Source organism: Oncorhynchus keta, chromosome 28, assembly GCF_023373465.1.
Source record: "Oncorhynchus keta strain PuntledgeMale-10-30-2019 chromosome 28, Oket_V2, whole genome shotgun sequence".
Lineage (NCBI taxonomy): Eukaryota > Metazoa > Chordata > Actinopteri > Salmoniformes > Salmonidae > Oncorhynchus > Oncorhynchus keta.
Genome location: NC_068448.1, coordinates 24,167,998 through 24,189,857, shown reverse-complemented (window position 1 = coordinate 24,189,857; position 21,860 = coordinate 24,167,998). Strand labels below are relative to the sequence as shown.

The 21,860-nt window shown below is 40.9% G+C and overlaps 1 protein-coding gene across 7 annotated transcripts in view; it reads left to right on the top strand.

Annotated features, from left to right (window-relative positions):
- The window catches only part of LOC118360887 (immunoglobulin-like and fibronectin type III domain-containing protein 1), a 46,513-nt gene extending 24,653 nt beyond the window's left edge, over positions 1 to 21,860 (top strand). For 4 of the 7 annotated variants that reach the window (XM_052485184.1, XM_052485186.1, XM_035740420.2 and 1 more), the window contains 16 exons: positions 2,233 to 2,337; positions 3,469 to 3,576; positions 7,091 to 7,198; positions 13,022 to 13,129; positions 17,019 to 17,143; positions 17,238 to 17,379; positions 17,593 to 17,886; positions 18,099 to 18,395; positions 18,585 to 18,764; positions 18,875 to 19,003; positions 19,165 to 19,473; positions 19,623 to 19,708; positions 19,824 to 20,016; positions 20,251 to 20,547; positions 20,813 to 21,139; positions 21,259 to 21,860. In XM_052485184.1, the coding sequence (XP_052341144.1) occupies positions 2,233 to 2,337; positions 3,469 to 3,576; positions 7,091 to 7,198; positions 13,022 to 13,129; positions 17,019 to 17,143; positions 17,238 to 17,379; positions 17,593 to 17,886; positions 18,099 to 18,395; positions 18,585 to 18,764; positions 18,875 to 19,003; positions 19,165 to 19,473; positions 19,623 to 19,708; positions 19,824 to 20,016; positions 20,251 to 20,547; positions 20,813 to 21,139; positions 21,259 to 21,263 (2,813 nt within the window). In that variant the 3' untranslated portion in view covers positions 21,264 to 21,860. The remainder of the gene's footprint in view (positions 1 to 2,232; positions 2,338 to 3,468; positions 3,577 to 7,090; positions 7,199 to 13,021; positions 13,130 to 17,018; positions 17,144 to 17,237; positions 17,380 to 17,592; positions 17,887 to 18,098; positions 18,396 to 18,584; positions 18,765 to 18,874; positions 19,004 to 19,164; positions 19,474 to 19,622; positions 19,709 to 19,823; positions 20,017 to 20,250; positions 20,548 to 20,812; positions 21,140 to 21,258) is intronic. The other 3 variants (XM_035740422.2, XM_035740419.2, XM_052485185.1) reach the window with 2 other exon arrangements.

The window sequence follows — 21,860 nt, the reverse complement described above, 5'->3', positions numbered from 1 at the left end:
AGAAGTCAGTTCTATTTTTGATGCAGATCGCGCTGCAAGTCCTGCCTCTCCCATCTCCTTATTGGTTGATAGAAGTAGGTACCCATGTGCCATCGCCTCATTGGTTATACCCACGTGGGTGACTGAAGGACGACCGAAGTCAGTGGCGGTAATGCACCTAATTTAGGAAAGTTGCCAATCTCAATATAAAGAGAAGAAAAAGCCTGGAAGGAGGAGAGATGACTAGAAACGATTCGGTTGACCGTTTTATGTGTGGATTAAGTGGCGGAGTAGAGGATGTGCATTTCAGTTAAAATAACAACTCAATGTTAATATCCCAGGACAAATTAGCTATCAACATAAATGTTTAATGCTTTTCGACTTGTCCTCAAATTAATGTAATTGGTTCAGAGTTTGTTTTGATATTTTAACCTGCGTGTCGTGATCGCGTTTGGTGTGGGGGGACAAAATGCATTTATGCACGTGTAACAGTATAACTTTAGTCCATCCCCTCGCCTTGCTCGAACCAGGGACCCTCTGCACACATCAACAACAGTCACCCACGAAACATCGTTACCCATCGCTCCACAAAAGCCACGGCCCTTGCAGAGCAAGGGGAACCACTACTTCAAGGTCTCAAAGCGAGTGATGTCACCGATTGAAATGCTATTAGCGCGCAACACCGCTAACTAGCTAGCCATTTCACATCGGTTACCCACGATGGCGCACGCATGCAGAGGTTTGGGTTCCGTGGGATCCGTGTTTTATTAGTCTGCTGCTCTCTCCCTCTGCTGAGACTGACCATCAGATGCAGGCACCATCAGCCCAGTAAAATAAAAAGCAAATTATTTAAATGTAGGCTCAATCAGCTGTGCCTCACAAGTAATACAGCAATGGCTCTATTAACGGTGTGGTCATATAGCCTACCTAAAATTTGGAAATACTGTTTTTTTTTTTTTTATTCCCTAAAAACAATGCATTGTAGGTAAATGCAGGTAAATTCAAGCAAAGCCAGTATGCGGTGAAAATTTATTGGGCCTATAGCTTACTGCACAAACCTCATTGCTACAGTACTGTTTTTAATTGGTTAATGTTGCATATGCTTACATTTTTTAAGTCATGTTAATAAACAATCATAGCTGTAGTTCTTGGCATGCATTTTGACTCAGAAAGTGATCTTGACTCAGAAAAGGTTGGTGACCACTGTTGTAAAGAAATGCATTTCCTTCTCCATCCACATTATCTAAAATGCATCCTCCGCATGCGCTGTTGATCTCTCTCACTCGTTTACAATAGGAAAAGTGAACGGGAAAATACTTTGCAGTTTCCTCACCTGTTTATGTCTTATTCCTGAAAGCCGTGATTGCTAGGGTCGTTTTAATATGTCAGGCTTGAAAATCCGTTTGGCCATTTTGGCACAGTGACAAACCAGACGCAACTGGTTTCAAGAGGCCAAGAGACATCTTGTGATCACCTACTGTCATCTAGTGGACGAACTGGGAATCAGACAGGGGATATATTTACATCAATGGATAGGTAGAGGCTTTAGCTTTCTCCTCATATGTATATCATTCCAGTAAGACAACTAATTATTCCTATAAGACGAAAAATGACATTGCACAAGCCCTGCACTTTTGAAACGTCTGTGTTCCTATTTATCCTTTCGGAACAGTAATTGGTGACATATTTTATGAAAAAACCTAGACTTTCAAATGTATTATTCTCCAACATTTGACAATTGGAATCCCACAGTTCTTACCTTTCTAACAGTACTAAGCATGTAGTATACAATATTGTGTAGTTTAGAAAATGCCACCAGAGGGTGTTAAAGTTGAACAGATTAAGGAATACTTATCTTAAGGTATTTTAAAAGGTTTATAGGTAGTTTATAAGCTGTTGTAGATAAATCAGTAATAAATCAGTAATGATACATTGGTAGAAATTGTGCTTCTCATTTATCTGCTAGACAAATACTGAGCTTATATGACAGCACTGGCTTTACTCACAATAATAATCAATAACATTGCAGTCATATATTAGCTCATTATTTGGCCAGTACCAAAATAACCATTGTGTTATAACTGTATAACAGAATTCGTTATTTGTCATATATTTTTATTTGTAGATCTATCTTGTCATCGTTACCATTACAATCAAGGAATGAATGGATTGTTTCGTTTTATATTTAACCAAACAAAAAGTAATTATGAAAAGTGTCGGCAGGATTATTCTAACTTTAAGGCCAAACCACAGATCCCAATGCGAAAATGGGGACAGGAGAAACTGAGTACACTGATGAGTCTGCTAAGTGTTCAATGCGCACAAGACAAGGCCTTCTGCTGAAAGACAGTGTGATTGGTAAGAGATCACATATGACTTTGTGTACTGACTGCACGAAGGACATGACGTTCCTACAAATATAACTCAAGTTTGGGAAATAACTTGGAGAAGTATGATACCGATGAGATGATACTGAAATGTTCATTCAAGGGGAATGTTGAATCTAATCATACATACAGTATCTCAAAATAATCCATGTCTGTTTATTTTTGAGAATGAATGTACAGTATGCAGTCCTCTAACATCAGTAGTATCTTCAATGGAATATCTATTCAACTTTTCTATGTTCCATAAAACTAAACTTTACATATCTACAATAATACGAAAATATATCTAATCCCTGAATCCTGTAGAGGCTTGTTGTGTTGTGTGTTTGTGTATTTCTGTCATGCTTTTTGTGTTCTACTCATAAGACTTTGAAAGCGTCCTTGATTTTCAAATATTCAACAAATATTTGTGAAACAAACCATGGAAACAGTATCTGCATGGAAAGACCATTCCAATAACTCTGATACCAGAATCTCCATGCCAACAGCATGGTTCAGGATCTGTTCATCGTGAAAAGACGTCAATAGACACCAACACAACATCTGATCTTATCCAAGTTCAGATTAGAAGACAAAGTATTACTTAGAATGACCTCTCTTGAAAACAATTGGTCAAACATGTTTGTCTGTCCACAACTTTCTGCTTTATATATTTGTGACATGTTCAAGTTTGTTCATATGTGTAGAACAGTGTTTGTTGGTAACACTTCACACTAACAAATACTTACCTAAAAGGATTTAAAAGGGGTTCATAAGTGGTTTGTAAAAACATAAACATTAAATATATAATTTACTCTTTATAAACTACTTATAAACCCCTTCAGAAATCCCTTTAAGTATGCCTTAATGTAAAGTATTACTGGTTTGCTTGTATGTCCCAATGTATGTTTTGTTCACAATAATATGTCTGAGTGTGTTTTTGTTCTATTAATCTGTGTATATATATATGGTTATTTTGTCATGTATTGTTCATTGTTGCTATGTCAAGTCACTGTTTCCATTACAATCATAAAGCGGATGGTTTATTTTCATATTCAATCAAATGAAAAGTAATTGTGGAAAGTGCCATCAAGGTTTTTATTATTTTACGGCCAAACAACAGATCCCAATGTGAAAAGTGGGACAGGAGAAACTGAAGAGTACATTGATGCAGCTGGCATGCATTCAGTGCGCACAAGGCAAGGCCCACTGCTGAAAGACACAGTGATTGGTAAGAGACCATGCGTGATGTCATACACGTGACGTCATGCACTGACTGAATGGAGGAGATGGCGATGGCTTTAACATGAGTGACAAATGTCATTCAAGTTTGGGAAATGACTAGGAGAAGATTTAAGAATAGCCAATAGTATGATACTTTTCTGGAATAGATTTCCATAGTCCTATGATAACATCCACAGTATCTTCCTTGTGGTGTGTTCTTCTGGGGAGATGTTCTATGAAACTTCTGTGTTCCATAGAACTCTTCTGACAAAATGTTACTAGATGGGGCTTAAATATATATGTATATAGCTATATATCTATGTACAGTACAAGTCAAACGTTTGGACACACCTACTCATTTAAGAGTGTTTCTTTATTTTTTACTATTTTCTACATTGTAGAACAATAGTGAAGACATCAAAACTATGAAATAACACATGGAATCATGTAGTAACCAAAGTAGCCACCCTTTGCCTTGATGACAGCTTTGCGTACGCTTGGCATTCTCTCAACCAGCTTCACCTGGAATGCTTTTCCAACAGTCTTGAGTTCCCACATATGCTGAGCACTTGTTGGCTGCTTTTCCTTCACTCTACGGTTCCAGTCATCCCAAACCATCTCAATTGGGTTGAGGTCAGGTGATTGTGCAGGCCAGGTCATCTGATGCAGCACTCCATCACTCTCGTTCTTGGTCAAATAGCCCTTACACAGCCTGGAGGTGTGTTGGGTCATTGTCCTGTTGAAAAACAAGTGAGAGTCCCACTAAGCGCAAACAAGATGGGATGGCATATCTCTGCAGAATGCTGTGGTAACCATGCTGGTTAAGTGTGCCTTGAATTCTAAATAAATCACAGACAGTGTCACCAGCAAAGCACCATCACACCTCCTCCATGCTTCACGGTAGGAATTACACAAGCGGAGATCATCCGTTCACCTACTCTGCTTCTCACAAAGACACGGTGGTTGGAACCAAAAATCTCAAATTTGGACTCATCAGACCAAAGGACAGATTTCCACCGGTCTAATGTCCGTTGATTGTGTTTCTTGGCCCAAGCAAGTCTCTTCTTATTATTGTAGTAGTGGTTTGCTTTGCAGCAATTCAACCACGAAGGCCTGATTCACGTCTCCTTTGAACAGTTGATGTTGAGATGTGCCTGTTACTTGAACTCTGTGACACATTTATTTGGGCTGGAATCTGAGATGCAGTTAACACTAATGAACTTATCCTCTGCAGCAGAGGTAACTCTAGGTCTTCCTTTCCTGTGGTGGTCCTGATGAGAGCCAGTTTCATCATATGATGGTTTTTGCGACTGCACTTGAAGAAACTTTCAAAGTTCTTGAACATTTTCGCATTGACTGACCTTCATGTCTTAAAGTAATGATGGACTGTCGTCTCTCTTTGCTTAGTTGAGCTGTTCTTGCCATAATATGGACTTGGTCTTTTACCAGATAGCGCTATCTTCTGTATACTACCCCTACCTTGTCACAACACAACTGATTGGCTCAAACGCATTAAGAAGGAAAGAAATTCCACCAATTAACTTTTAACAAGGCACACCTGTTAATTGAAATTAATTCCAGGTGACTACCTCATGAAGTTGGTTGAGAGAATGCCAAAAATGTGCAAAGCTGTCATCAAGGCAAAGGGTGGCTACTTAAAATATATTTTGATTTGTAATATTTGTAATAACATATTTTATTTTGGTTACTACATGATTCCATATGTGTTATTTCGTAGTTTTGATTTCTTCCCTATTATTCTACAACGTAGAAAATAGTCAATATAAAGAAAATCCCTGGAATGAGTTTGTGTGTCCAAACTTTTGACTGGTACTGTATATATATATACACAAAAGTAAGTGGACACCCCTTCAAATTAGTAGATTTGGCTATTTCAGCCACACCCGTTGCTTACAGGTGTATAAAATCGAGCACACAGCCATGCAATCTCCATAGACAAACATTGGAAATAGAATGGCCTTACTGAACAGGTCAGTGACTTTCAACCAGGCACCGTCATGGATTTCACCTTTCCAACAAGTCAGTTCGTCAAATTCTTGCCCTGCTAGAGCTTCCCTGGTCAACTGTAAGTGCAATTATTGTGAAGTGGAAACAGCTCACCTGCGAAGTAGTAGGCCACACAAGCTCACGGAATGGGACTGCCGATTGCTGAAGCGTGTAAGCGAGTAAAAATTGTCTGTCCTTGATTGCAACACTCACTACTGAGTTCCAAACTGCCTCTGGAAGCAACTTCAGCACAAAAACTGTTCATTGAGGGCTTCATAAAATGGGTTTCCATGGCCGAGCAGCCACACACAAGCCTGGAAACACGTTCTCTGGAGTGATGAATCACGCTTCACCATCTTGCAGTCCATCTGAAGAATCTAAGTTTGGCAGATGCCAGGAGAACGCTACTTGCCCCAATGCATAGTACCAACTGTAAAGTGGTGGAGGAATAATGGTCTGGGGCTGTTTTTCATGGTTCAGGCTTGGCCCCTCATTTCCAGTGAAGGGTAATCTTAACACTACAGCATACAATGACATTCTAGACGATTCTGTGCTTCCAAATTTGTGGCAACAGTTTGGGGAAGGCCCTTTCCTGTTTCAACATTACAATGCCCCCGTGCACAAAGCGAGGTCCATACAGAAATAGTTTGACGAGATCGGGGTGGAAGAACTTGACTGGCCTGCACAGAGCCCTGACCTCAACCCCATCAAACACCTTTGGGATGAATTGGAATGCCGGCTGCGAGCCATGCCTAATTGCCCAACATCAGTGCCCGACCTCACTAATGCTCTTGTTGGCTGAATGGAAGCAAGTCCCCACAGAAATGTTTCAACATCTAGTGGAAAGCCTTCCTAGAAGAGTGGAGGATGTTATAGCAACAAAGGGGGGGCCAACTCCATGATTTTGGAATGAGATGTTTGAAGAGCAGGTGTCCGCATACTTTTGGTCATGTAGTGTATATACACTGAGTGTACAAAACATTAGGAACACCTGCTCTTTCCATAACATAGACTGACGAGGCGAATCCAGATGGAAAGCTAAGATCCCTTATTGATGTCACTTGTTAAATCCTCTTAAGTCAGTGTAGATGAATGGAAGGAGACAGGTTAAAGAAGGAATTTTAAGCTTTGAGACAATTGAGAAATGGATTGTGTATGTGCCATTCAGAGGGTGAATGGGCAAAGCAAAAGAGGGAGGGGAGTGCAAGTTAATATTTAGGAATGTGTTGTACACTCAGTGTATATAATCCCTGATCACATAGAGAGGCTTGTTGTGTTGTGTGTTTGGTTATCGCTGCCATGCTTTTTGTGTTCTATTCAAAAGACATTGAAAGCTTCCTTGATTTCCAAATATTTAACAAATCATTGTAAGACAAATCATGGAAACAGTATCTCCATGTCAAGACCATTTTAAGAACTCCAAGCCTACAGCTGATGGGTTAATTTCAGATTTAACAAAATAACATTTTGGAAATTTCTTGCAATATTTGTATTATTTTATGGCCAAATCACAGATCCCAATGGGCAAAGTGGTACAGGAGAAACTGAGGAGTACACTGAATCATCTGGCAAGCGATCAGAGCGCACAAGGCAAGGCCCACTGCTGAAGGACACCGTGATTGGTAAGAGACCACACGTGACGTCATGTACTGACTGCATGGAGGAGATGGCATTCACATGAGTATCACTCAAGTTTGGGAAATAATTGGAGAAATATGGTACTGTTGTAACAGGATCATCTGTTACACTGAGAAGATACATGTACCTTAAAGGGGAATGTTGAATCTCATCTCTTACCATACTGAATGTGCACATCTCAAAGTAACCAAAAGTATGTTCATTTTTGAGAATGGATTTATGTTGTCCTATAATAACATCAATATAATTTTCCATGCAATGTGTTCTTCTGGGTGGATGTTCTATGAAACTCTTCTATGTTCCATAGAACTCTTCTAACTAAATTGTACGTGATGGGGCTTAGTACTCAGTAGCCTCGGTTTTTCGGATGACTGCCTTGCCTGGTTCACCAATTACTTTGCAGACAGAGTTCAGTGTGTCAAATCGGAGGGCATGCTGTCCGGTCCTCTGGCAGTCTCTATGGGGGTGCCACAGGGTTCAATTCTCGGGCCGACTTTTTTCTCTGTATATATCAATGATGTTGGTCTTGCTGCGGGCGATTCCCTGATCCACCTGTACGCAGACGACACCATTCTATATACTTTCGGCCCGTCATTGGACACTGTGCTATCTAACCTCCAAACGAGCTTCAATGCCATACAACACTCCTTCCGTGGCCTCCAACTGCTCTTAAACGCGAGTAAAACCAAATGCATGCTTTTCAACCGATCGCTGCCTGCACCCGCATGCCCGACTAGCATCACCACACTGGATGGTTCCGACCTTGAATATGTAGACACCTATAGGTACCTAGGTGTCTGGCTAGACTGCAAACTCTCCTTCCAGACCCATATCAAACATCTCCAATCGAAAATCAAATCAAGAGTCGGCTTTCTATTCCGCAACAAAGCCTCCTTCACTCACGCTGCCAAGCTTACCCTAGTAAAACTGACTATCCTACCGATCCTCGACTTCGGCGATGTCATCTACAAAATCGCTTCCAACACTCTACTCAGCAAACTGGATGCAGTTTATCACATTGCCATCCGTTTTGTCACTAAAGCACCTTATACTACCCACCACTGCGACTTGTATGCTCTAGTTGGCTGGCCCTCGCTACATATTCGTCGCCAGACCCACTGGCTCCAGGTCATCTACAAGGCCATGCTAGGTAAAGCTCCGCCTTATCTCAGTTCACTGGTCACGATGGCAACACCCATCCGTAGCACGCGCTCCAGCAGGTGTATCTCACTGATCATCCCTAAAGCCAACACCTCATTCGGCCGCCTTTCGTTCCAGTACTCTGCTGCCTGTGACTGGAACGAATTGTAAAAATCGCTGAAGTTGGAGACTTTTATCTCCCTCACCAACTTCAGCTATCAGCTATCTGAGCAGCTAACCGATCGCTGCAGCTGTACATAATCTATTGGTAAATAGCCCACCCATTTTCACCTACCTCATCCCTACAGTTTTTATTTATTTACTTTTCTGCTCTTTTGCACACCAATATCTCCACCTGTACATGATCATCTGATCATTTATCACTCCAGTGTTAATCTGCAATATTGTAATTATTCCCCTACCTCCTCATGCCTTTTGCACACATTGTATATAGACTCCCCTTTTTTTCTACTGTGTTATTGACTTGTTAATTGTTTACTCCATGTGTAACTCTGTGTTGTCTGTTCACACTGCTATGCTTTATCTTGGCCAGGTCGCAGTTGCAAATGAGAACTTGTTCTCAACTAGCCTACCTGGTTAAATAAAGGTGAAATAAATAAAATAAAAAAAATGTATACAGTATATGTACAGTCAGGTCCATACTTATTGGCACCCTTGATAAAGATGAGCAAAAAAGACTGTTATAAAGAATACAAATACTGAGCTATATTGCATGCAAAAAAAGGACATTTTATATTTTTATACTAAACCAATTGCTCAGAGAATGATTTTGTTGAACAAGTAATAATAGGATCTCCTGTTTTCAATACTCCAGCACCCTCCCCTTGCAAGGATAATGATACTGAGTCTTTATCTATGACAAAATCCACAGCTGGTGTATGTGGCCTAAGAGCTCGATTTTCATGTCATCTGACCATAGCACTGGATCCAATCCAAATGCCAATGCCATTTATCAAACTCCAGGCGGTGCTATGGTCAGATGACATGAAACTAGAGCTCCTTGGCCATGCACACCAGTGGTGGGTTTGGCATTGAAAAACAAAAGCATATGCAGAAGAGTACCTCATGCTTACGGTAAAATATGGTGGTCAAACTTTGATGTTATGGGGCTATTTTTCATCCACTGGTCCTGGGGCAACGGCATCATGAACTTTGCCAAGTACCAGGACATTTTAGCCAAAAACCTTGTTGCCTCTGCCAGGAGGCTGACATTTTGCTGCAAGTAGATCTTCCAGCAAGACAATAACCCCAAGTACTAATCAAAATCCACAAAGAAATGTTTAATTGACCACAAATGAAACATTTTGCAATGGACATATCAGTCTCCAGACTCGAACCCCATTGAAAACCTGTGGTTTGAATTGAAGAGAGCAGTCCATAAGAGGACACAAAGGATATCAAGGATCTGGAAAGATTCTGTATGGAAGTATGGTCTAAGATCCCGCCCAACATGTTCTCCAATCTCATGAAACAATTTAGAAAAAAGTTCAGTGTCATTGTCCTCGCAAGGGGAGGGTGCTAGAGTATTGGGTAACACTTTATTTGGATAGTTTGTATGTAGATGATCTGCAGCAGGGTTCCTCAACATGAGGCCCGCGAGCCGAATTTGGCCAGTGGGTGATTTTATTTGGCCCCCCAAGTGCTGAAAAAATATATATTTGTATTTTTTATTGTTGGACATAAGACTAAAAACACCAGCAAATCATCTTTATGAAGTGATTATAATTCGGAAGATCTGTTTGAAAGTATTCCCATGCATAATAGAGAGACACGGTGCCTTCTAAAAGTATTCAGACCCCTTGACTTTTTTCGCATTTTGTTACATTACAGCCTTCATCGAAAATATATTACTTTTTTTTTTACTCAAAAATTCCCATCATTAATCTACACACGTTACCCCATAATGACAAAGCATAAACTGTTTTTATTTATTTTTGCAAATGGATTAAAACTATAAAAGTTAAATACCTTATTTACCTGGGGTGGCAGGTAGCCTAGTGGTTAGAGTGTTGGTCTAGTAAACAAAAGATTGCAAGATCGAATCCCCTGTCGTTCTGCCCCTGAATAAGGCCTCACTGTTCCGAGGCCGTCATTTAAAATAAGAATTTGTTCTTAAATGACTTCCCTAGTTAAATAAATGTAAAAAAAAAATACAATTTATATAAGTATTCAAACCCTTTGCTGTAAGACTAGAAATTGAGCTCAGGTGCATTATGTTTCCATTGAAAGTCTTTGAGATGTTTCCACAACATGATTGGAGTCCACCTGTGGTAAATTGAATTGATTGTACATTATTTGGAAAGGCATACTTGTCTATCTATATAAGGTCACAAAATTGACAGTGCATGGCATGTCAGAGCAAAAATCAAGCCATGAGGTCAAAGGAATTGTCTGTAGAGCTCAGAAACAGGATTGTGTCGAGGCACAGATCTGGGAAAGGGTACCAAAAAAATGTCTGTACCATTGAAGGTCCCCAAGAACACAGTGGCCTCCATCAATCTTAAGTGGAAGACGTTTGGAACCACCAAGACTCTTCCTAGAACTGGCCACCTGGCCAAACTAATCAATCGGGGCTTTGGTCAGGGAGGAGGTCTGACCGAGCTTCAGAGTTCCTTTGTGGAGATGGGAGAACGTTCCAGAAGGACAACCATCTCTGCAGCACTCCACCAATCAGGCCTTTATAGTACAGTGGCCAGACAGAAGCCACTCCTCAGTAAAAGGCACATGACAGCCCGCTTGGAGTTTGCCAAAATGCACCTAAAGACTCTTGAGGCCATGAGAATCAAGATTTGTCACTTCTGGAGAAAACCTGGCACCGTCCCTACGATAAAGCATTGCTGTGGCAGTATCATGCTGTGGGATGTTTTTCAGCGGCATGGACTGGGAGACTAGTCAGGATCGAGTGAAAGATGAACGGAGCAATGTACAGAGAAATCCTTGATGAAAACCTGCTCCAGAGCGCTCAGGATCTCAGACTAGGGAGAAGGTTCACCTACCAACAGTACAACAATCCTAAGCACACAGCCAAGACAAAGCAGGAGTAGCTTTGGCACAAGTTTCTGAATGTCCTTGAGTGGCCGGCCAGAGCCCGGACTTGAACCTGATCGAACATCTCTGGAGAGACCTGAAAATAGCTCTGCAGGAACACTCCCCATCCAATCCCATCCAACCTGACAGAGCTTGAGAGGATCTTCAGAGAAGAATGGGAGAAACTCCCTAAATACAGTTGTGCCACGTTTGTAGCGTTATACCCTAGAAGACTCGAGGCTGTAATTACAGCCAAAGGTGCTACAACGAAGTACTGAGTAAAGGGTCTGAATACTTATGTAAATGTGATATTTCAGGAGTTTTTAAAATATATATTAACAAACATTTCTAAAAAACAGTTTTTGCTTTGTCATTATGGAGTGTTGTGTGTAGATTTGTGAGGACAAAAACATCTATTTAATCCATTTAAGAATAAGGCTGTAACCTAACAAAATGTAAAACATGTCATGGGGTCTGAATACTTTCCGAAGGCACTGTATATGTGATCTTATACAAATGTAAGCAAGGTTTGAAAATATTATGTTTTAGTCAAATATGATATCTGTTTGGGCTTCTTGCGGTCAATTTGCAGTCTTCAAATGATTTGTAATTATGTTCCTGCTGTCTGTGCCCCATGGCTGAATCTAGTTGATGATCCCTGCTCTACAGATTATCTACAGACTATCAATAACATTTCAATTTACCCTAACCCTAGCCAAAACTTGAACCCTTAACCTCCCTAACCCTAACTCTAAGCTTAACCCTTATTCTAAACTTAACCTAACTCTAACCTTAGCAAGAAGTTGCTTATCAACAGGTAGTTTGTTGACAGTATAACCTAAATAAAGTGTGACCAAATCTGTTTCTCTGAGCAATTGTATTAGTATAAAATAATATAATGTTCCCATTTTTTGCAGCATACAATATTGATCAGTATTTGTGTTATTTATTTTAAATAGTCATTTTTGCTCATCTTTATCAAGGGTATATGTACAGTACCAATCAAAAGTTTGGACACACCTACTCATTCAAGGGTTTTTCTTTATTTTTACTATTTTCTACATTGTAGAATAATAGTGAAGACATCACAACTATGACATAACACACATGGAATCATTCAGTAACCAATGAAGTGTTGAAAAAATCGAAATATATTTTAGATTCTTCAAAGTAGCCAACCTTTATTTTGATGACAGCTTTGCACACTCTTGGCATTCTCTCAGTCATCTGGAATTCATTCCAATTAACAGGTGTGCATTGTTAAAAGTTAATTTGTGGAATTTATTTCCTTCTTAATGCTTTCGAGCCATCAGTTGTGTTGTGAAAAGGTATGGGTGGTATACAGGAGATAGCCCTTCTTGGTCAAAAATAAAGAAAAACCCTTGAATGAGTAGGTGTGTCCAAACCTTTTACTGGTACTGTATATTTATTTATACAGTATATAAAATCCCTGATCTCATAGAGTGGCTTTTTGTGTTGTGTGTTCCTGTATCTCTGTCATGCTTTTTGTGTTCTATTCACAATGAATGGTTGCTGATGGTTTCATTTCATAATTTAACAAAATGCTAAGTAATTTTGGAAATTGCTTGCAAGGTTATTATTTTACGGCCAAATCACAGATCCCAATGCTCAAAGTGGTACAGGAGAAACTGAGCAGTACACTGATGTGTCTGGCAAGCGTTCAGAGCGCACAAGGCAAGGCCCACTGCTGAAGGACACAGTGATTGGTAAGAGACCACACGTGACGTCATGTACTGACTGCATGGAGGAGATGGCATTCACATGAGTATCACTCAAGTTTGGGAAATAATTGGAGAAATATGACACTGTTTTAACAGGGTCATCTGTTACACTGACAAGATATGATACTGAGAATATTCATGTACCTTAAAGGGGAATGTTGAATCTCATCTCTTACCATACTGTATGTGCACATCTCAAAGTAACCAAAACTATGATTTATGTAGTCCTATAATAACATCAATATAATTTTCCATGCAATGTGTTCTTCTGGGTGGATGTTCTATGAAACTCTTCTATGTTCCATATAACTATTCTAACTATTCTATAGATGAGGCTAAAGAAATGTACTTCTAATTACTGTTATCTTAAAAAAATAAGATCTGATGCCATAGAAATGCTTGTTGTGTTGTGCATTTGTGTGCATTATTTTAATGCTTTACAGATGAAGTCGGAAGTTTACATACACTTACGCTGGAGTCATTAAAACTCGTTTTTCAACCACAAAAATCTTGTTAACAAACTGTAGTTTTTGCAAGTTGGTTAGGACATCTACTTTGTGCATGACACAAGTTTCCAACAATTGTTTACAGACAGATTATTTCACTTACAATTCACTGTATCACAATTCCAGCGGGTCAGAAGTAAATATACACTAAGTTGACTGTGCCTTTTCAACAGCTCGGAAAATTCCAGAAAATTATGTCATGGCTTTACACGCATCTGAAAGGTCAATTAACATAATTTGAGTCAATTGGAGGTGTACCTGTGGATTTATTTCAAGGCCTACCTTAAAACTCAGTGCCTCTTTGCTTGACATCATGGGAAAATCCAAAGAAATCAGCCAATACCACAGAAAAAAATTGTAGACCTGATTCATCATTGGGAGCAATTTCCAAACTCCTGAAGGTACCACATTCATGAGTACAAACAATAGTACTGCTCAGGAAGGAGACGCATTCTGTCTCCTAGAGATGAATGTACATTGGTTTCGAAACGTGCAAATTAATCCCAGAACAAAGGACCTTGTGAAGATGCTGGAGGAAACAGGTACAAAGGTATCTATATCCACAGTAAAATGAGTCCTATATCGACATAACCTGAAAGGCTGCTCAGCAAGGAAGAAGCCACTGCTCCAAAACCACCATAAAAAAGCCAGACTCTGGTTTGAACCTGCACATGGGGACAAAGATCGTACTTTTTGGAGAAATGTCCATGAAGACCATTGAACAATAATGGCCATGAAGACCATCATTATGTTTTGAGGACAGCACGGGGGTGGCAACATCATGTTGTGGGGGTACGTTGCTGCAGGAGGGACTGGTGCACTTCACAAAATAGATGGCTCACGAGGAAGGAAAATTATGTGGCTATATTGAAGCAACATCTCAAGACATCAGTCAGGAAGTTAAAGCTTGGTTGCAAATGTGTCTTCCAAATGGACAATGACCCCAAGCATACTTCCAAACTTGTGGCAAAATAGCTTAAGAACAACAAATTCAAGGTATTGGAGTGGCCAAAACAATTCCCTGACCTCAATCCTATAGAAAATTTGTGGGCAGAACTGCAAAAGCGTATGCGAGCAAGGAGGCCTACAAACCTGACTCAGTTACACCAGCTCTGTCAGGATGAATGGGCCAAAATTCACCCAACTTAATGTGGGAAGCTTGTGGAAGGCTACCCGAAATGCTTGACCCATGTTAAACAATTTAAAGGCCTTCCTTTCGCACGCTTTTTCAGTTCTGCCCACAGGTACACCTCCAGTTTTCTGGAATTTTCCGAGCTGTTAAAAGGCACAGTCAACTTAGTGTATGTAAACTTCTGACCCGCTAGAATTGTGATACAGTGAATTAATCTGTCTGTAAACAATTGTTGGAAAAATGACTTGTGTCATGCACATAGTAAATATCCTAACCGACTTGCCAAAACTATAGTTTGTTAACAAGAAATGTGTGGAGTGGTTGAAAAATGAGTTTTAATGACTCCAACCTAAGTGTATGTAAACTTCCGACTTCAACTGTACATTTTCTGGTCTAACCATTATCCTACTTGATCAGGTTAAATTCCGCGCTCTGGCTTGGCCACTCAAGGACATTCAGAGACTTGTCCCGAAGCCACTCCTGTGTTGTCTTTGCTGTGTGCTTAGGGTCATTGTCCTGTTGGAAGGTGAACCTTTTCCCCAGTCTGAGGTCCTGAGCGCCCTGGAGCAGGTTCTCATCAAGGATCTCTCTGTACTTTACTCTGCTCATCTTTGCCTCAATCCTGACTAGTCTCCCAGTCCTTGCCGCTCAAAAACATCCCCACAACATGATGCTACCACCACCATGCTTCACCGTAGGGATGGTGCCAGGTTTCCTCCAGACGTGACACTTGGCATTCAGGCCAAAGAGTTTGATCTTGGTTTCATCAGGTCAGATAATCTTCTTTCTCATGGTCAGAGTCCTGTAGGTGCCTTTTGACAAACTCCAAACGAGCTGTCATGTGCCTTTTACTAAGGAGTGGCTTCCGTCTGGCCACTCTACCATAAAGGCCTGATTGGTGGAGTGTTGCAGAGATGGTTGTCCTTCTGGAAGGGTCTCTCATCCCTACAGAGGAACTCTGGAGCTCTGTCAGAGTGACCAATGGGTTTTTGGTAATGTCTCTGACCAAGGCACTTCTCACGTGATTGCTAAGCTTGGACAGGCGGACATCTCTAGGAAGGTTCCAAACTTCTTCCATTTAAGAATGATGGAGGCCACTGTGTTCCTGGGGCCCTTTAATGCTGCAGATTTCTTTTGGTAACCTTCTCCACATCTGTGCCTCGACACAATCATGTCTTGGAGCTGTACGGACATTCCTTCGACATCATGGCTTGGTTTTTGCTCTGACATGCACTGTCAACAATAGGATCTTACATTTTTGCAAAAAAAATCTAAAAACCTGTTTTTGCTTTGTGATTATGGGGTATTGTGTGTCAATTAATGAGGGAAAAAATGTATTCAATCTATTTTAGGATAAGGCTGTAACAAAAGTATCAAAATGTGGAGAAGTCAAAGGGTCTGAATACTTTCAGAATGCACCGTATAATCTTTTTTGTCGTTGTTTCTCTGTAATACTACTAGCCACAATTTTATGTCAGTCAGATCACGTGTAACCACACCAGCCCAGGACCTCCACACCCGGCTTCTTCACCGGGGGCATCGTCTGAGACCAGCCATCCGGACAGCTAATGAAACTGAGGAGTATTTCTGTCTGTAATAATTTTGTAGGGAAAAACTAATTCTGATTGGCTCCCCAGTGGATGGCCTTGGCTGCCTAGTGGGTGGTCCTATGGCTGCACCACTGCCCAGTCATGTGAAATCCATAGATTCTGGCATAATGAATTTATTTAATTTGACTGATTTACTTATATGAACTATATAACTCATTAAAATCGTTGAAATGTTTGCATGTTGCTTTTATTTTTGTTCAGTGTATATACTGTATATATATATATATATCACAGTGCATTTAGAAAGTATTCAGACCCCTTGATCTTAATTAAAAATAAAAACTGAAATGTCACATTTACATAACTCTTCATACCCTTTACTCAGTACTTAGTTGAAGCTGCTTTGTGAGCAATTAAAGGGTTGTTGGGTATGAAGCTACAAGCTTGGCACAACTGTATTTTTGTGGAGTTTCCCCCATTCTTCTCTGCAGATCCTCTCAAACTCTGGTTGGATGTGGAGCATTGCTGCAGAACTATTTTCAGGTCTCTCCACAGCGCAAATAATAATTTCTTCAGAGCACTACAAAATGGCATTAGATGTTAACATCACATCTGGTAAGTATGTCTGATCCAAATGTAATAAAACCAGTCTTAAGTCCCTAATTGTTTGCTGTTGTATATGCCAGATCCAGGAGTTCAGTTCGTAAGCGGGTTGTCGAATGTCCATGCCCTCATTGGCCAGCCTGCAGAACTGATGTGTAAGCTGAGCAATGATAATTGTGAAGGGACCTGGTACAGAGATAGCAAGAAGGTTAGACTGGATTATCTTTGTCATTCTCACCCCCCAATATATTTTTATTTGATAATATCTTAAGATAAATTATAATATATATCTTTCCTGACAGTTGACAGCAGATGATGGACACAGAATGTCCAGAGATGGTGCAAACCACAAGCTGGTCATCAACCGTTGTCAGGAGGAAGACTCTGGAAAATACCGCTTTGAGGCAGACGGGCGTAAAACTGAGGCAATGCTGAATGTGGAAGGTTAGAAAACGAAAGGCATTCATTTTGGTTATATGTACAATACAATGTCTACACTGTCTCAACATAATTTGAGTAGCCATTTCACAATACTCAAATTATAAAATCATTATGCACTTAAAAAAAGTTTTCCACTTTTAGTATTCAGATAAAAAAATAAAAAAATTGCAGTTGAGTCAAATGTCAGTTACATTGCATGATCTGTGTCCTATTCAGACCCTCCCAGGTTTGACCCTGATGATCTGTCTGCGTTCTCTCAGCCGGTCATAGTCAAAGTGGGGAATAGCACCACTTTCAAACTGCCCTTTGTGGGCCGCGAGCCCATGAAGATCCAGTGGTACAGAAAAGGAGAAGAGCTCCTGGACGATAACACCACCAAGATAGAGAAGTCCTTCACCCAAAGCCGCCTGCTCCTCAGCAAGTGCCAGCGCAAAGACACTGGAGAGATCAAGATCAAGCTCAAGAACGAACATGGTACCATGGAGGCTATCTCAAGACTCATTGTCCTCGGTGAGTTGAGAGATGGAACCAATGTTTTAATTAGTTCAATTCAAGAATTCAAGGTAAGAACTGTCTCAGTTCAATCATTGTTCAGAGATATTCAGGTGTATCTGTGCTGTGGACAGTCAGTTCTCTCTCTTAAATTCCAATGCAGAGACATGACTGCAGACTGTTTTGGCTAGGGTAATGTGACTTCTCTCTCTCTCTGTCTGATCTGGTAGACAAACCCACTGCGCCCCAGGGCCCTGTGGAGGTCCTCGAAAGCACAGCCTCTTGTATTCATATCAAATGGAGAGCTCCAAAGGATGACGGTGGCTGCCCAGTAATAAACTACAACCTGGAGCGCCAGCAAGTTGGCCGCAACACTTGGAAGAAGCTGGGGGACATCCCTGGCGTGCCCGAATACAAGGATAACGACGTGGAACACGGCAGGAAGTATTGCTATCGTATCAGGGTGGTCACAGAGGAGGGCGTCAGTGAGATGATGGAGACTGATGACCTCACGGCTGGCACCTTGGGTGAGCTAGTTGTAGGTTTAGTAGGTTTATAGTGGATGTCAACAATGTCACGTAAGTGGTTATATGTTGTCATTAGAATCTACTTCAAAAGTTGTGCTTACGATAACCTTATTTGGGTATTATAACAGAACATTTTGAAAAGTGTTACCCAAATACGAAATGTTATGTAATTTCTCTGAAATATCTCAGCCTTTCCTAGCAGCCCTGCCCCACCAAAAGTGGCTAGTGCTTTTAACAACTGCATCAACCTGACATGGTCTACCCCGACCGACACTGGCAAGTCTCGCATCCTGGGCTACAACTTGGAAAAACGCAAGAAGGGGAGTAATCTTTGGAGTCCTGTTAACCCTACAGATGAGCCTATCCAAGGTCTCTTTTTTTAGTGAATTAGGGGCGTTAGTATACCACAGCTTCTTTGGTTTAATGAATTCAATTGTATTGGACTTTCTATGACTGATTCTGTTTCTCCTCACTACTAGAAAAGAAACGTGCAGTGACAGATGTTGTAGCAGGGAACGAATACGAGTTCAGAGTTTATGCTATCAATGTCTCTGGACTCAGCGAGCCCAGTTCCCCTTCAGAGTTTATTTTCGCAAAAGACCCAAAGAGTAAGTCATACATCCTTTCAAAGTGCGAACAACATGTACAACTATAATAAAACACCATATTTTCTGAAATAATTGTTTATTTAGATGCTTGTTTATACCGTTAATTTGTTTGAAGTCAATGATGTATGGCCATTAGATTTATGACTTTGTGTTTGTTTTAGATCCCCCAGGGAAAGTGGAAGATCTGAAGGTGGCAGACACATCCTACACCGCCATCTCTCTGTCCTGGAACAAACCCACAGAGGAAGTGGGGGTCCAGGATGAGGCCAAAGGGTATTTTATAGAGGTCAGGCAGGCTGAGTGCATAGACTGGACCCGCTGTAACGTCACCCCCATCATCTTGACCACTTTCACTGTGAAAAGCCTGAAGGCCATGGCCATGTACTGGATCAGGGTGATCGCTATCAATGACGGAGGAGAAGGAGTGGCCCAGGATCTGGACAACTACATCCTGGCCATGCCTCCACCTGGTGGGTGACGATGATGCGTTCATTGGGAATATGTTGTATTATTTGTCTGTTTTAGCCTAGATTGGGGATAATCACCCAAGAAGCCTACGTAAGTAAGAGTTACATAAGATGAGTTTCAAATGTCCTCTATTTTTGTCACTGTTTTTCAGTGAGACCATGCTTCACCGATAATAAGATGAAGAGTTTCATGGTGGTGAGAGCTGGAAATTCTGTCAGGATCCTCTTAAACTTTGAGGTAAGAGGGTAAGAGGTGAAACTGGTAATTGGCATATGCTTTAAGAGCATGTGCAATGCATGCTATCTTGATGTTTTAAATCCTGATTATGTTTTAATCATCTTGTTATTAACAGGCATCCCCATGGCCAGAAGTCACGTGGCTGAAGGATGATGTTCCTTTGCTGAAGCGGGTCAATATCTCCAACTCTGAATCGTCATCTCAACTTCTGATTACTTCCTCTGAGCGCTCTGATTCAGGGATCTACACCATAGTGGTCAAAAATCTAGTGGGCCAGGAGAGCTTCAGCGTGGAGGTCAGGGTTACAGGTACAGTAACATACAGTAAAGCTCTCCTAGTGTGTTTCAGACTGAAAAGGGATTGGAACTTGCACAAGATGAAAAAGACAGCCAAGGCTCGCACTCACAAAGAAAGTATTTTAAATATCAGCAGTCACAATGAACATCGGCCATAAGTGAATCAACAACAATTACCACCTAATGATAGAATGTCCTCGCGAAGTGTAACATCATACTGACTATCATCTCTGACTCTGGCTGTAGATGATCCCAAGCCTCCAGGACCAGTAGAACTTGAGGAGAATGTCCCAGGCACTGTGACTGTGATTTGGGAGCCATCCCCTGATGAGAAGCGTGACGACCACCTTCACTACTCTGTGTCTAAACGGGACTCCACCAAAGGCTCATGGAGCACCGTGGCCGACCGGCTCTTCAACAACAAGTTCACGGCTTGTAACATTATGCCTGGCAGGGAGTACCACTTCAGGGTCTACGCCAAGAATGACATGGGCATGTCTGCTCCGTCTGAGTCTCCCACTTGGGGAAGCGAGAGGAAGAAAGGTATTAGAAGCCAGGCAGAGAGAGATACTTTGCCATATTAATAAGTCATATAAATAAGCTTTTATGGATAGACAGGTACTAATAACAGTATAATCAATAGCAGTCATTAAGCTCAACATTTGACAAGTACTAATGTGCTATTATAACGGTTTATTACAAATGTATGAACAATCTATGAACCCTTTATAAAATGCTGCTATTTTAACTTAAGCATTACATGGCATGTAAGATGAGCATTTTACCTTTCTGCCATGTTTTTCTCTAGACACATTTGTGGTAAACATGCCAGCCTACAAAACGTTTGATTTGCGGACCGCTCCAGCCTTCCTTGTGCCACTGAGACAGCACACAGCACCCAAAGGCTACGAGTGCTATATGAGCTGTGCCATAAAGGGAAATCCCAAGCCTCGCGTCACTTGGTACCGCAACAACATCAGCCTCAACACTAACACCAACTACTTGATCACGAACATCTGTGGTGTCTGCTCCTTGCTGATACTCCGTGTGACCCCCAAAGACTGGGGCGAGTACAACATCCAAATAGAAAGTGCCCTGGGGAGGGCCGAGTCCTCCACCAAACTCACAGTCAGAGGTGAGAACTCCACTGACCTGCTCTGATAAACATGTTTAGTACCTCGGTGTGAGTTAGAATATTATTTAATGTAATTATAAAATAGGGTAATATTGTTTCTCTCTCTCTCTTGCTCACAGAATGAAGAATCATTTTACAGTGCTTCAGTATGTAGAGGCGTTATTATGTATCAAGGTGGAAAATGTCAATTTTGTTATATGATTGAATTAAGTTATTTTCCAAAATGCATGACTATACTGCTTGTAAGACATGCACTGTGTTTGTTAAGGCTAGTAAGTAAAAATGACACGGGTGATCGTTTTTGATCATTATGTTTGATGTGGATATTTCACGACCTAAAAGGACCCGAATCAAGATGGCATTGACCCATCCTGGGAGTTGGGGCTTCCTAGACTTAAATTAATTCTGATCCTAAATCACTTTATTACCAAAACCCTCTCCAATTTTGTTTCAATGTTAAACATACTAATTTCATGCTGAATAATGTTGACATTCCGAATAAAAACATACTAGAAAGTGACCGAAAGTGTACACACACACACATACAGAAAGTGTTGTGTGAAGCCTATGGAAGGGATGGCAATAGACATGAATGCAGTGGACAGATTACTGTAGGTCCCATGAAATACTGAATATGACCACAGAAAATAACTGAGCTGTGCTGTCAATTCTTTTGAGAACTCAACTATGTCACTTGTAACATGCAATGCAAATAAAGGGT